This window comes from Bombina bombina, chromosome 2 (assembly GCF_027579735.1).
Source record: "Bombina bombina isolate aBomBom1 chromosome 2, aBomBom1.pri, whole genome shotgun sequence".
Lineage (NCBI taxonomy): Eukaryota > Metazoa > Chordata > Amphibia > Anura > Bombinatoridae > Bombina > Bombina bombina.
In genome coordinates this window covers 1,007,369,911-1,007,384,289 of record NC_069500.1, presented here as the reverse complement: position 1 = coordinate 1,007,384,289, position 14,379 = coordinate 1,007,369,911, and the positions used below count along the sequence as shown (strand labels likewise).

The following is a 14,379-nucleotide window of genomic DNA, read 5'->3' as shown; positions in this document are numbered from 1 at the left end:
TTTTTGTGGTGGTGGGTTTTACTGTTGGGGGGTCTTTGTATTTTTTTTACAGGTAAAAGTGCTGCTTAACTTAGGGCAATTCCCTACAAAAGGCCCTTTTAAGAGCTATTGGTAGTTTATTGTAGGCAAGGGTTTTTTTTTTATTTTGTGTGGGCTTTTTTATTTTTATAGGGCTATTAGATTAGTTGTAATTCTTTTTATTTTTGATAATTTTGTTTGTTATTTTTCGTAATTTAGTGTTTGTTATTTTTTGTAATTTAGTATTTTTTATTTTTTATAAATAGATACTTTGTAATTTTTTAATGTGTATTTTATTTTTCTTTAATTGGCAGTTAGTTTAATTTTAGTTTATTATTTATATTAGTTTAATTGTTAATTTAAACTTAGTTTTTTAAATTTGACAGGTAAGTTTTAATTTAATTTAAGATAGGGAAATTGTAACTTTAATATAAAGTTAGGGGGGCATTAGGTTTAGGGGTTACTAGTTTAAATTAGTTTATTGCAACGTGGGGGCTTTCGGTTTAGGTGTTAATAGTTTAATTTAGTATATTTCGTTGTGGGGGCTTGCGGTTTAGAGGTTAATAGGTTTATTATAGTGGCGGCGGTAGCAGGGAGCGGCTGAATAGGGGTTAATAACTTTAGTATAGTGGGTGCGATGTGGGTGGATGGCAGATTAGGGGTTAATAATATTTAAATAGTGTTTGTTATGTGGGAGGGCGGCGGTTTAGGGGTTAATAACTTTTTTATAGTGGTGACACTGTCGGGGAGCGGCGGACTAGGGGTTAATACATTTTATTAGTGGCAGTGATGTTGGGAGCAGCAGATTATGGGTTAATAGCTTTAATATAGTGTTTGCGATGTGGGAGGGTCTCGGTTTAGGGGTTAATAGGTAGTTTATCGGTGTTAGTGTTTTTATGTAACAGTTTTGTTGCGTAAAACTCATAACTACAGCTCTCAGATGGCGGTACGGAACTTGTCGTTATAGGGTGTAACGCAAGTTTTTTAGCCTCACCGCAAAACTTGCGCAGCGCTATGGAAGTCCCATGAAAAAACTTAATTTTTACGAGTGTGGGACTGATGTTGCGTTACAGGCTAAAAGGCTTGTGGTACAGCTATACCAACAAGAGTTGTAATGGCTGCGATGCTGTTTTAACTCTGAAATGACCATTTTTTCAGTGTCAAAACACGAACGCAAAACTAGTAATCTAGGTGATTAATAGTAATATGGATACAAAAAGACACTTTGTCATACACAGAATCTGGAGTACATTCATGTCCTCTGCATGTATTTTGCTGCATTACTTGGTTAACTCTTCTAAACCATACCTAATATTTCTATATAAAGAAAAGACACATACATATATAGTACTCAGCTATGATAGTACAGCACACTGGTAACATACCCTGGGAAGGAGAGAGGAAACTCCCCATATATCCCCATATATTTCATATTTACTTTAGAGGGTATGTTTACACCTAAATTACTGTTCTTCAAATAGCTAATATGATAAATTCCGTTTACAATTCTTGATAGCCGTACTGATACTGGTGGTGCCTAATGTTGAGTGAGTGTGAGTCTCTCTCTGATGCTATCTACATGGACAGTTTAGTCTTAAATTAAGACCAAAGTGTGCATAGAGAACATTAGAGACTCAACATTAGGTACCAATAGCCAACAGTATTTTAAGAAGTAAATGTATTGTTGTAAACATTACTTTTACCTTGCAAAAAGTTGTAATATGCAATTAATAATTAATTGTTGAAGTTATTAAAAAATTTTAATATAGTAATATTACAATTGAAATTTAACATATGGATTTATATCTGTTCAAATGTGTTTTTTTATGTTTCTGTTAATAATGGACTGGCTGGCCTCCTCCTATAATATTTTATTAATTATTTACAAAGTTTAAAAAACCACGACTGGATGAACCACTTTTTTTTTCTTTTCTCGGGGGCTCCATGAGTTGTCAGAATGACTTCAGTCCTTATATGGTAATAAATAATGTTATGCTTATCTTATGTTCCAGTTTCCTACAATCTTTCTATGAGAAGGTTTTGATTATGTACTGTTACACTAAGAGATCTACAGAACGTAAATAGAGTTTATTTACCTACCACATATAGTTCAATTAGCTGGACTTCACAATTATCTGTTTTCTATTTCCTTGGAGGTTCATTGGTATTAAAGAAGATTTTCTACGCATCACAATATAGGGCTAGATTACAAGTGGAACACTATTTATTGCTCCTGCTTGCACACTAACTGTGCTCTACATCAGCTTTTTGCACAAGTTGCATATTATGCATTTTACAAGTTGAGAGTAAACAGTTTTCGGTCCTGCGCTAACCGGATGTTACAATATCGCAACCATGTTAACGTATTCTCCCTTAGACTTTAATAGAGCGTGAAAAGTGGGGAAAATCCTAACACCCAAGAAGTGGAGCAAACCCGATCGCATTTTCTCAAGTGCGCTAACCCAACATGAAGTATGAATATTTCACATTCCAATGATCTTCACATATAAAAATATGTTTTATTTATTCATAAATCCATATTTATATATTTATATACAGTATATACCTTATATGTTTGAGCTCTTATAACTTTTTAATGCAATATTTTTCCATTAATCTTTATTAGATGGTGCTATAATGAGTGGAACTGTACTTTTAAATGAAATTCCAATGTATTTTGTGCAACTTTTTATTCAAGCATATCAGTTAACCAGAGCTCTGAGGTCGCGCTATACCGACATGAGTTAAATTCAATTGCGCTTGAGCGAACGCGTTTACTATTAACTTGTAATATGCAGGCTACTTCTGATGTGTGCAATCAACCAAAATAAACCCGATATTGCTCTTGCACAACAGTTACCTATGTATTGCAAGATTATCCACTTGCACCTCAGGCAATAAATAATTTGTCCCTCATATATCATAGCTAATATGTCACTCCTTGGAGTAACCACTTGTACCCAGCTGTCAATATATGGAGCACCAACATGGTTTTAGTTTATGAGCTTAAATTATGGACTGGCAGGTTGACAACATTCACATCTAGGGAACCTGCCCACCAACATTTGCAGTGAGTGGGTAGCGGACATGCAGCATTCGCTGTCAGCATTTATAAATCCACAAGAATATGCTTGGCAGCGCTGCCCCCTGCAGCACAAAAGCAAAACCTAGCAATCATCTGAGATGAACAATTTTAAAGTGATTTAACTTCTTCGTTTTTTAACTAGCTGTTTGCAGACTTGTACATAACACTCATACGCTAAATCACTTGAAACTGATTAAGTATAACTGTAAAAAGCTGACAGGAAAATATCACCTGAGCATCTCTATGTAAAAAAGGAAGCTATTTTACCTCACAATTTCCTTATCTCAGCAGAGTAAGTTCTGTGTGAAAAGTTATGCTCAGCTGCTGCCTAGCTGCAGGTAAAAAAAAAAATGAAGAAATGAACAGCAACCAATCAGCATCAACAGTGCTGAGGTCATGAACTCTTTTACTGTGATCTTATTAGATTTGACTTAACTCTCATGAGATTTCATAGTAAACTGCCTTAAACTGAATAGGGAAATAATATAAGTGTACACGAAAGCTCACTACCTTAGCTGTCCCGGGACAGACATACTGATTTGCTGCTTAGAAGTCCTTTAAATGGGATGTGGCTACTGAGGATCTTTTGAGGTAAAATATCTTTCTTTTGTACATATAGATGTTCAGGTGATATTATCTAGTCAGATTTTTACAGCTATGCTGCATCACTTTCAAGTGTTTCAACATTTGGGTATCATGGCCCTTTAAGGACTTAAACCTGTTGTGTTCAGTTTACTAAAAACCCTCATAATTTAATCCTCTGTAAAAGCTAGCAGCTCATGCTCATCAATCACTGCTATGTTCTTTTAACCTTTGCAAATGACTTCCATATCTAAAGAGTTTAAATGTAAATCACTGACCATACATAAAAAGAACTATTCAAAAAACAATCTCATATCCACAAAATCTTAAAATGCATCTGACTCTGTTAAGTTACACAAAACCCACCTTTTGTGAGCAGATGCTTTTATATGCCACTTGGAAAAAATTCTAGGGCAATTTCTGTTTAACCAGTATCTTAATTTCCTTCTACACACTCAGGAGCCCATTTATCAAACTCCGTATGGAGCTTGAAGGCCCATGTTTCTGGCAAGACTTCAGGCTCGCCAGAAACACCAGTTATGAAGCAGTGGTCTAAAGACCACTGCTCCATAACCTGTCTGTCTGCTCTGAGGAGGCGGACAGACATCGCGGGAAATCAACCCGATTGAATATGATCCGGTTGATTGACACGCCCTGCTAGTGGCCGATTGGCCGAGAATATGCAGGCGGCGTTGCACCAGCAGTTCACAAGAGCTGCTGGTGCAATACTGAATGCGAAGAGCGTATTGCTCTCCGCATTCAGCGATGTCTGTCGGACATGATCCGCTGATTGGATCATGTCCGATAGAGGGTTGATAAATCGACCCCTCAGACTGATCATTTCACTGTTTATTTTAATATTCTGTCACATCAACTCATTAATCAACATATTATTTACTTCCATTAGATTGCAACCATTACCAATCAGTATTTTCTGTTACTTTTTGTCAGTTTCAATAAATATATATTTTCATTCATACCCTAACAATTAGTTTATTTCTATTGAATACGTTTGCAAGAGAATAAATAATGAAATCAAATTATATCTGAGCACAAAGAATGTATTTGAGGATATGCAAAGTCAGAATTAAATTATAGTTGGTATAAAAAAAATACATTAAAACAGTTTATACCAATAAAAAAACATTTACATAATAATTGGAATATTACAAATAAAAAACTGTTATCTGTGATAAAGGATGATAAACAATTTAAGCCTAAATATGTGCAAATATTTTATTGCAATATTATTATTAATATCATTGTGTGTATAGTTACTCACACTCAGGCACACAGTTTTACTGACAAAGGGAAAACATTTTGCAGTATATATTATTTCAAAATAATTCAAACCTTTACTAATCAGAAATAAAATGTAAATTTTCAGTTAAAAAAAACAGGGTAAAATGTTCAAGACATTTTTGACCCTTCAAATGGTCTGCTGATGCAAGAAACCCAGAGGTATAAAGTGATTTATCTAGTAACACTGGATAATTTAATTTATATTTTTCTGGAGGGTATCAATGTCAATACCTCTAAGCTGAATGTACAAGCCACACATATGAAGCCATCAACCAAATGTTTGCCTTTATTCTTAGGTCAAAGTTCACAAACAAATGATTATTGAAAGTTATAAAGCTGTCATCCACATATAAAATAAACAAACATACATTTGAGTTGTCAGGGAAGTCTGTGGTATAAAAATCTAGAACATTAAATTCTTATGATATGATGCACATCATCACATTTATAGGATGCTTTTCATTACATAATCGTATATATAATTTTCATAAAAATATTTCTTTGTCCACCAACATTTTTGTGGCTAATCTTAAAATGATCATTTCTTCAAGGAGCAATGAGTCACATCCCAAATAGTTTTTACTTGCTTAGCTCCCCTATGGAGGTAGAAAAGTGAACCAGTATTAGGTAAAGAAGACAAAGAGGCTGATGATATAAAACTCTCTGCTCTGGTGAGATTATCAAAGAGGTCTAATCAGTTATGTGAGCTTCCACAAAAATTTTATAAAGGCACATTTGAGTTTGTGAGTTGATTATCTATCTTGCAAGGTTCTGGATGTGAAGTAGAGGCACCTAAATCATAAGTTAATGCTAAATAGAAACCTCAAAACTTTTGTGTGATTTCACTTCCTGATGTCAACCTTTTGATCATTGTCTCCAAAAAAGCCTTTGGAAAGTGCTGCCAAAAAGGAAATCTATCCTATCCCTTTATTATGAAATTTAAAAATGGTAAAAATAATACAAGCAGCATAAGTTGCTTTATGGCAGAAGTAAGATAGGAAAAATAAATATGCATTCCTCTGTTTTATACAGCTTGTGTTTAAGTTGTTGTTTTTTGTTTGTTTTTCTTTTAACTTTTACATTTGCTTCAAAAGTTATCTCCCAATCATCAGTATTCACATTAAGCCTGACACCAATATAGGCAACAATTTTTTTTTCATGACATTAAGATTTGATGGGAGAAAGGAGCCAAGTTTTCTCTACTTTTTGACTGCTTCATAATTGGGAAAACAATATTTACAATCAAAACATTTGGAAAACACTTGCAAAATAGTTTTTTTTAAATACTCAGTTTTGTAAATTATTTGCATGTCTGTTTTATTAAAGTAGTCTCAGTGAACAGAACAAGAGGCATCTCAGAAACCTTGTAGATGCAAACAAGGGGATCAACATAGACATTCCAGGGCTTTCTAGATACGTGGTTGAGTTGTATTTCACCTAAACCATGTTAAACATGCAGAATTCATAAAGACACTCGGACACTAGCAGGGGCTGTCAATAATCTGGATCAGATTGTGATGATTTCAAACCACCACCTTTAAGGTGGCGGACAGGTTAAGGAGCATTGGTCTTAAATGAACACTCAGGTCATATTAAACTGTAATGATTCAGATAGAGCATACAATTTTAAACAACTTTCCAATTTACTTCCATTAACAAAATGTGCACATGCACAGTCTTTTTATATTTACACGTTTGGAGTCACCAGCTTCTACTGAGCATGTGCATTCACAGAATATATGTATATGCATTTGTGATTGGCTAATGGCTGTCACATGGTACAGAGGGAGGGGAAATATTCATAACATTGAAATTTGTCCAAAAAAATCTACTACTCATTTGAATTGTCTTTTTAGGATGCATTTGTTGATTAAGCAAATTAACTGTATTTACTGGTCCCTTAAGACCACTGCTACTTAAAGGGACAGTATACTGTAAAATAGTTTTTCCCTTAATGTGTTTAAAATTGCTTTTTTTACCAACTGCAGAGTATAAAATGTATGAAAATTAGCCTTTTAAGGTTTATTTCTGTATATTAAAGCTCTGATTTTGTGTTTTGAAGCCACAGCCTAATAAAATAGGTTGAGCTTGTAGGTATAATCAGATCTCATTACTGTATCACATTGTGCACATATACCTGCTTCTTTATCTTATATCTGTCCTTAAAACAATCACCAGTACTTTGAGAGAACAATGGAAAATCAACATTTTATTACCTTATCTCTGCTTTATCACACTGGGAGTGTAATTTCTTCTGCTGGCTTTGTTTACAAAGCTTATCTATAGCTGGTACGCGCGGCCACAAACTTTGAGAATAGGTGGGGATACCATATGCTAAATTAACAATTTCAAATGCCAATATAAGGGTAAAGGAGCTACTTGTAAACAATTTAATACACTCCAGCAGGTAAAGTGGATCATTGGGAACAAATTAAAGGGGAGAAAATTTTTGAGTAAACTGTCCCTTTAACTATTGTTCCAGAACTTAAATTATAGGCCTCCAAAGCAGAATTCACTACTTGGTAAATGGAGCCCACTGTCTCATGTTGGAGTCTCGCTATTTCAAAACTGAGGAGGTTGTGTTTTTAGTTTTCTTTATCTGTTTTCAAGTTTTCTGTTTGCATGTCTTAGAGTGCACTGTTTTATATAGGGGGATTTTTTCTTTGCTTTGTTCTAATTCATTTTTTTGGCAATATTTTGAGGACACCTTTGTGTTGTTTATATCCTTGACAGCGGAATTTGTTCTATGCATTGATGGCTTTGATGAGGAGTGGGTACAATTCTTAATGAATTCCACAATTTTTATAGTGGAAAGTTGCAGTCAGCTTTTTCAACACATTCATTAACAAGTTTTATGGCATCCATGCCTTTTATAACTTTGAAATCTGTCAGAGATACAGTCGGACAAGAACATATCTCATAGACAAAAGCTTTGGTCAATTCACAGTGAATATCGTTTGCTGAAACGTACAATGTATAGATTTTGGATTTCTTTTCACTAGGTCTGAAAGTATGATAACTTTGGGTGTATTTTTACTTAGTTCAGTTTTACAGTAGAAGCTTTGATATTTAAACCCATATAAGAAATGCTAGTTTAATTTAAAGTCTAATAATAATTTATGTGTACATAAAATGGAATTTGAAATGCATGGTAGTACTTAAAGTTTTTTTTTCAAATTATACTTTTTTTTTTAAATATAGCCATAAAGAAATAACCCTCATCTACATGTATACTCTGAACACTGGCAATGTTGATCATAAGAACTATGGTTAGGTTAATGTTTCTGCGCATTTATTAAAAATAATTTGAGTTGTCCACATATATTTGTTCTAAATAAATGTTAGACCTTTCACATTTTCCTTTTACAAAATAAATGTTAGCTAATGCTTTATCAAATCTAGCAATATAATAATTTAATGTAACATTTGAATTTAACAGACAATTCTTTTAGGGTCAATATATAAGTGTAATATTTGAATGTTAGTGGTCTTGAAACATTTGAATGGAAGAACAAAGGTTAAAGGAAACCTTTATTCTGCCATTTGAATTGCAGAATAACCCCAATATCACAACCTAGTGATAACGTTTGAAGGAAGCATTTAAAAAAAATAGCCTATTTCAGAAATATTTATAATGTCATTTGAAACTTACAGATGTGTAAACTACATTTTTTATGTCCAAATAATGAATGATTTTGGACAAGAATATTCCAGGCTAAAACTTACTACAAAGATAAATCTCCAATGTCCAGGGTTAATGTAGGGGACCTCATTTTCTACTATCTATGCCTACATTTATTTTAATCCCCCTTAGCCCTTGTATTCTTCTCTTCTTATTCTACATAGAGTCACTTCTTCGTAAATCCAGGACAGATGAATTGGGCATTTTGAGGTGCTACACTAATTAATGGGGGGGCATATTATAACCCAGAACAATGACTTTTCCTTATAAAGGAACAGTCATCTACTAATAGGACAGTAATGCAGTTGACTGAGTAAAGCGCAAGAAGATTGATGATGTTATTTCCTTTTAAAAATTATAAAAACACTGTTGTTTAAGGCTTATAAAATTTGCTGTCCCCTTGTTCCGTAACATAAAATTTAGCCAATGGTATTTGTTTCTGAACCCCATGTATTATTTATAATGTATACCTTCCAACAATCCAAGGTTTGTTTGTGAAAGCACTGGGTGTTTATAAACACAGGAGCCAGAGCCAGGAAGTTACACGTGCATAGTGTACAGGAACAAAATCCAGCATCTTTATGTTACATTTGTATAACTGTTATTAGACAGTAAATGTTATCTATTTTCAGTGCAGCTGACTCATCACATTGAATGGTGTTTGTGAAACCACCACAAAGTTTTGAAATTAATGTTAAGCTGTTTTGTTTATTATTATTATTTACAACAGCATGGATTCCTTTTTACTAGTAGTCCAGATGGCTCATCCTTGTAAGGCACTTTGTTCTACTTTCTCTCATGGTGCAGTGAAGCCAATAGGAAACTGTACGGGTCACCCAATTGAAAATAAGTATAGTGTGAGTAGGTTTCTGAATACAAACTCACAAAAAAAAACTGCATAAATAAAGTTGATCAATGGAATTTCTGCACCAGTTGTGTATATAGGAAGTACATTCATGGGGGCCGAATTATCATTGTACGGACGGACATCGATAAATGACGACAGCATACGCTGTCTGCATTTATCATTGCACAAGCAATTCTCGTGAAATGCTTGTGCAATATCGCCCCTGCAGACCAGGGTGTCAATCAACCCGATCGTATCCGATCGGACTGATGGATGTCTGCCATCTCAGAGGTGGTGGACGAGTTAAGGAGCAGCGGTCTTAGGAACGCTGCTTCTTAACTCCTTTTTCCGGCAACCCTGAAGGCTCGCGTGGAAACAGATGCATTCAGCTCCATTCGGGCCTTGATAAATTGGCCCCTTGGTATTTAAACAGGGGGTAAATACATATTCAGGAATGTTTAAAGGGCCATAATACCCAAATGTTTAAACACTTGAAAGTGATGCAGCATAGCTGTAAAAAGCTGACTAGAAAATATCACCTGAACATCTCTATGTAAAAAAGAAAGATATTTTACCTCAAAAGTTCCTCAGTAGCCACCTCCCATTGTAAAGGATTTCTAAGCAGCATTTTAGTGTGTCTGTCCTGGGACATCTGAAGGGATGAGCATCATGCACTCTCATCTTATTTCACCAATCAGGTAAAGGAAGCTTACTATGAAATCTCATAAGAGTTAAGTGAAATCTCATGAGATCACAGTAAGAGTTCATGACCTCAGCACTGCTGATGCTGATTGGCTGCTGTTCATTTCTTCATTTTTTTTTATTTTTACCTGCAGCTGGGAGCAGGTGAAGTATAACTTTTTACACAGAACTTACTCTGCTGAGCTAAGTAAATTGTGAGGTAAAATATCTTCCTTTTTTACATAGAGATGCTCAGGTGATATTTTCCTCTCAGCTTTTTACAGTTATACTGCATCAGTTTCAAGTGATTTAGCATATGAGTATTATGTCCCTTTAAGCATATATTGTAGTAAATTCCAAAAACTGATGAGTTCACAATATCATCTGCAAATTGTTCATAACAAGTCTTCTATTTTTATATTTTATCTAATTTTCTTATCTCTGATGGCAGAATAATCAGTACCAACTCTGGCATTGACTTTTTCATAGACCATATTTGCAACTAACTATTTCTGGACCAAGTTAAGGCTTCTTCTTTTTGAGTGGTGTTTACCTGACTTAGTGCTTGTAATCCCCACTCTTTTATCTAATGTTTTATTTTCGGCAATGTTTGCTGCCCAGTTCATCCAATCTGCACAAGAAGATGTATTGATTCTTATTAATTAGAGAGATGACTGAGATTTATGTATACCTCAATGAAAAAAGTATTAGGTGATGCTAAAAGACAGCTATATGCCTTGTTGGTAAAATAAACTAAAATTAGCGTTTTAGATTTTGGACTATAGAATAAGAGACCTAAACCCTTTTTATTATTTGATATTGTTCATCAGAAATGTATAGAGAATATTCACAGCTATTTTGCAGTTCATGCAGTGAAGGAAAATATGTATGATTAATAATTATTCATTTGCTTTCAGTAACCTTGATGTCCAGATTTTACTGTTCCCTCAGGAGAATGAAATAATTTATTTTGTATTTTCATGTTTCCTATTATAGGAATAGCTTGGGAAAGTGTGGCAGTCAATTATTTTGTAGTTTATCTGACAATTCTGCTTTTGCATTCTCTGGTTTTCTGTGTATTATAAAGAGACGTTGCTTTAGGTACATATAAAATTAAAACAAAAAAAAGATTTTTATTTTTAGGAACAGTTTACAATTTTGATATTCAATTCAAATAAAAAGGCAGGTACTGCCATCTATTGAGCAACTGAGTATTTGTTACAACTAATAGATAATTCTACCTTTATTTCAGATCAGCATTTTCATGACACATTTGTCTAATTATGGGAATGACCGCCTTGGATTATACACATTTGTTAACCTGGCCAATTTTGTACAGACCTGGACCAATCTAAAGCTGCAAACGCTGCCTCCACTGCAGCTGGCTCGCAAATATTTTGAGCTTTTTCCAGAACAAAAGGATCCTATCTGGCAGGTAATATACAGTTATCCTTTTTTTCCATTACATACAGGGAAAGAGAGAGAGAGTGAATGTGTGTGAGAGAGAGTCTGATAATTTTTTAAAATATATATACTGTGTGTATATATATATATATAATATATGATGAATATGAAAATGTAAAGATCAGTATATAATATATATGATGAATATGAAAATGTAAAGAGCAGTATATAATATTTGGTGACATTTAAAATGCATAGACTTCCTTTAAAACAAAAAAAAAAGTAAATACAATCATTGAGCTGAAAAGCTATACATCTGTTAAGATGTTCTTTGTAGATTTTCCTTTAGCTTGAGATAAAGAGGTTCTGAATTTGATTAATATTAGAGAATAAAGCTAAAACATTTTAAGTTACAGTTAAAGGGACAGTAAAATCAAAATGAACTCTTTAACTGCTAAATCATTACCACACCCCAGTGTTAAGCTAATCTTGAGCTTTTTTGCTAAGTACATTTAAGCACTATTGTTAAGTCAAATTACAATGAGTGACCCAGACACACACACACACACACACATATATATATATATATATATATATATATATATATATATATATATATATATATATATATATATATATATATATATATATATATATATTGTTTTTTAGCAGCCAAAGAGATTCAGAATATACCATTATTATATTTATATTTCATGGCATGTGAGATACAGTAGCTGCAATTAACAACTGTAATAAAAATCAAATAATATTGAAAATGGCCAGGTGATCAATGTTGTTACTGCAATCATTTAACTAAATGGCCTTTTGGTGGTTATAATATAGATAAGAGAGGCCCCTTTGTGTTAGACAGAAATACAAGCACTTTTTTCTTGCAAAGTGATCACTATTTCCACAGTGATCACCTGCTATAAAGACAAAATTCATATATTTTGTTAAGAGAGGGACTTTTCTACTGTATTACTTTATTAGGGTTTCTAGACATAACAGATTTTTACTGAGTATATTATGTCCGATTCCCAAGCAAATCCACATATATTGTGCAATCTGCTTTGTACTGATCATCATTTGAAAGAGCAGGTGACCTTTAAAATGAGGGGTCTTTCTTCCAGCTCCCAAACCAGTTTGTCCAATTGTGACCCTGTCCCCTCTGCAATGTCACCACACACATTTGTTAGGAGCTTAGGAGTGTGCACTTGTCTTTTGCAGTCTATTGCAGCAGTATCTGCAACATTGTATAACACTGTGATAAACAATGTTGCAAACACTGCTGCCAAGTGGCTATAGACACATGCACACGCCTGAGCTTGAGGTATAAGGAGTAAATATATATAAATGCATAAATAGAACTAAGCAAGATTGATAATAGAAGTACATTGTAACGTTGTCTAAAATGTCATACAATACAGCACATTTCAGTATATGCATTTGTTACTAAAATATTGCAGTTCTGTCTGTAAGTCAAAGGGGTAGAATAAGAATTTGCATTTATGAACCAAAACTATATTGATTTAAAACATGGGAATATTTTAGTAAAAACAAAAAACTTTCCAAATTCACATTTTCAATTTTTTTTGTGAATAGCTGCTACCTAAAAATGTGTTACAAAATGAGTACTTTGATTACAATGTATAGTTACTGTTCTACGGTAGAGAACATTTTAATTTTGAAAACACGTGATCATTTTAACACAGAAATAGGAGTTAGACTTTGTACACTGGCAGTAAGAACTATTTTTCCATTAATTTTATTTTTTAAATAGACATATGTGAAAAAAGAACTAACTAAGAAAACGAGCAGGACTTAAACTGAGGGTTTTGACAGCACAAGACAAGTTCTCTACATGAGTTGACAGTTTAATAAAACAATTATAATCACTATGCAGAATTAAAGATTAAAACACCTTTATACAGCTATCAACTAGTATTTCTTGTCTTTATTAACTTAATGAAAATATTGTTAGATATAAATATCAATTAAGATGAATCAATTAATACCTTCACTATTGAGTTATTTTACATTCGAAAGTTAAATCCTTTTAAGCTTTTTGCACTTATTGCATTGAACAGTTTTTCATTGATATATTATCTAACATAGAGCTATTAGGGGCACTAGCCCTCCTAGAACACATAGGAACACCCTTACTGCTAAGACCACACCCCTAAAAAAATCCCCTAAAATTACCAAAATAAAATACAAAAATCCCCCCCAGAAACCCCCTCACACAAATGTACTCGTAAAGTTGAATTTTTCAAATCAACCAATAAGATTAATGGTCTTTTGTATTGTATGATTTAAATTTAATTTCAAGTTAAAGTAGTGGGGGATTAGTTGCAGTGGTTAGGGTTTAAATTCTATAGGGGGTCTGGTTGTTTAGGGGTTAATCTTTGTAGAGATCTTAGTGTTAAGTAGCATTAATTGAGGTTGTTGTTAAATTTGTTGTGGGTTAATAGTGATGCAGGGGGTTACCAGCAAATGCTGTTGAGCACTATGTAAGTTATACACAGCGTCCCATCTCAAAGGATAGTACAGAGAATGTGACCAGTAAGTAATGGCCAAAGTGTTGTCGGGCAGGCAAGTCGGCAACAAACAGGGCAAAGATGTACCAAAGCACAATCCAGAAAAATTGTCTAAAATCAGGCCAGAGAGTCAAAAACCAGACGGGCAGACAGAAGCAGAATCACTAGACGAAAGCACAGTCAGGAGACAGGTTAAAATTCAGAGGTCAAGACAGCAAAATCAAGTAGAAGGGTCTAAGTT

The 14,379-nt window shown here is 33.8% G+C and overlaps 1 protein-coding gene across 1 annotated transcript in view; it reads left to right on the top strand.

Annotated features, from left to right (window-relative positions):
- The window catches only part of LOC128649980 (bifunctional heparan sulfate N-deacetylase/N-sulfotransferase 4), a 904,342-nt gene that overhangs the window by 714,790 nt on the left and 175,173 nt on the right, over nucleotides 1–14,379 (top strand). Inside the window, exon 6 of the mRNA XM_053703589.1 lies at nucleotides 11,450–11,632. Within this exon, the coding sequence (XP_053559564.1) occupies nucleotides 11,450–11,632 (183 nt within the window). The remainder of the gene's footprint in view (nucleotides 1–11,449; nucleotides 11,633–14,379) is intronic.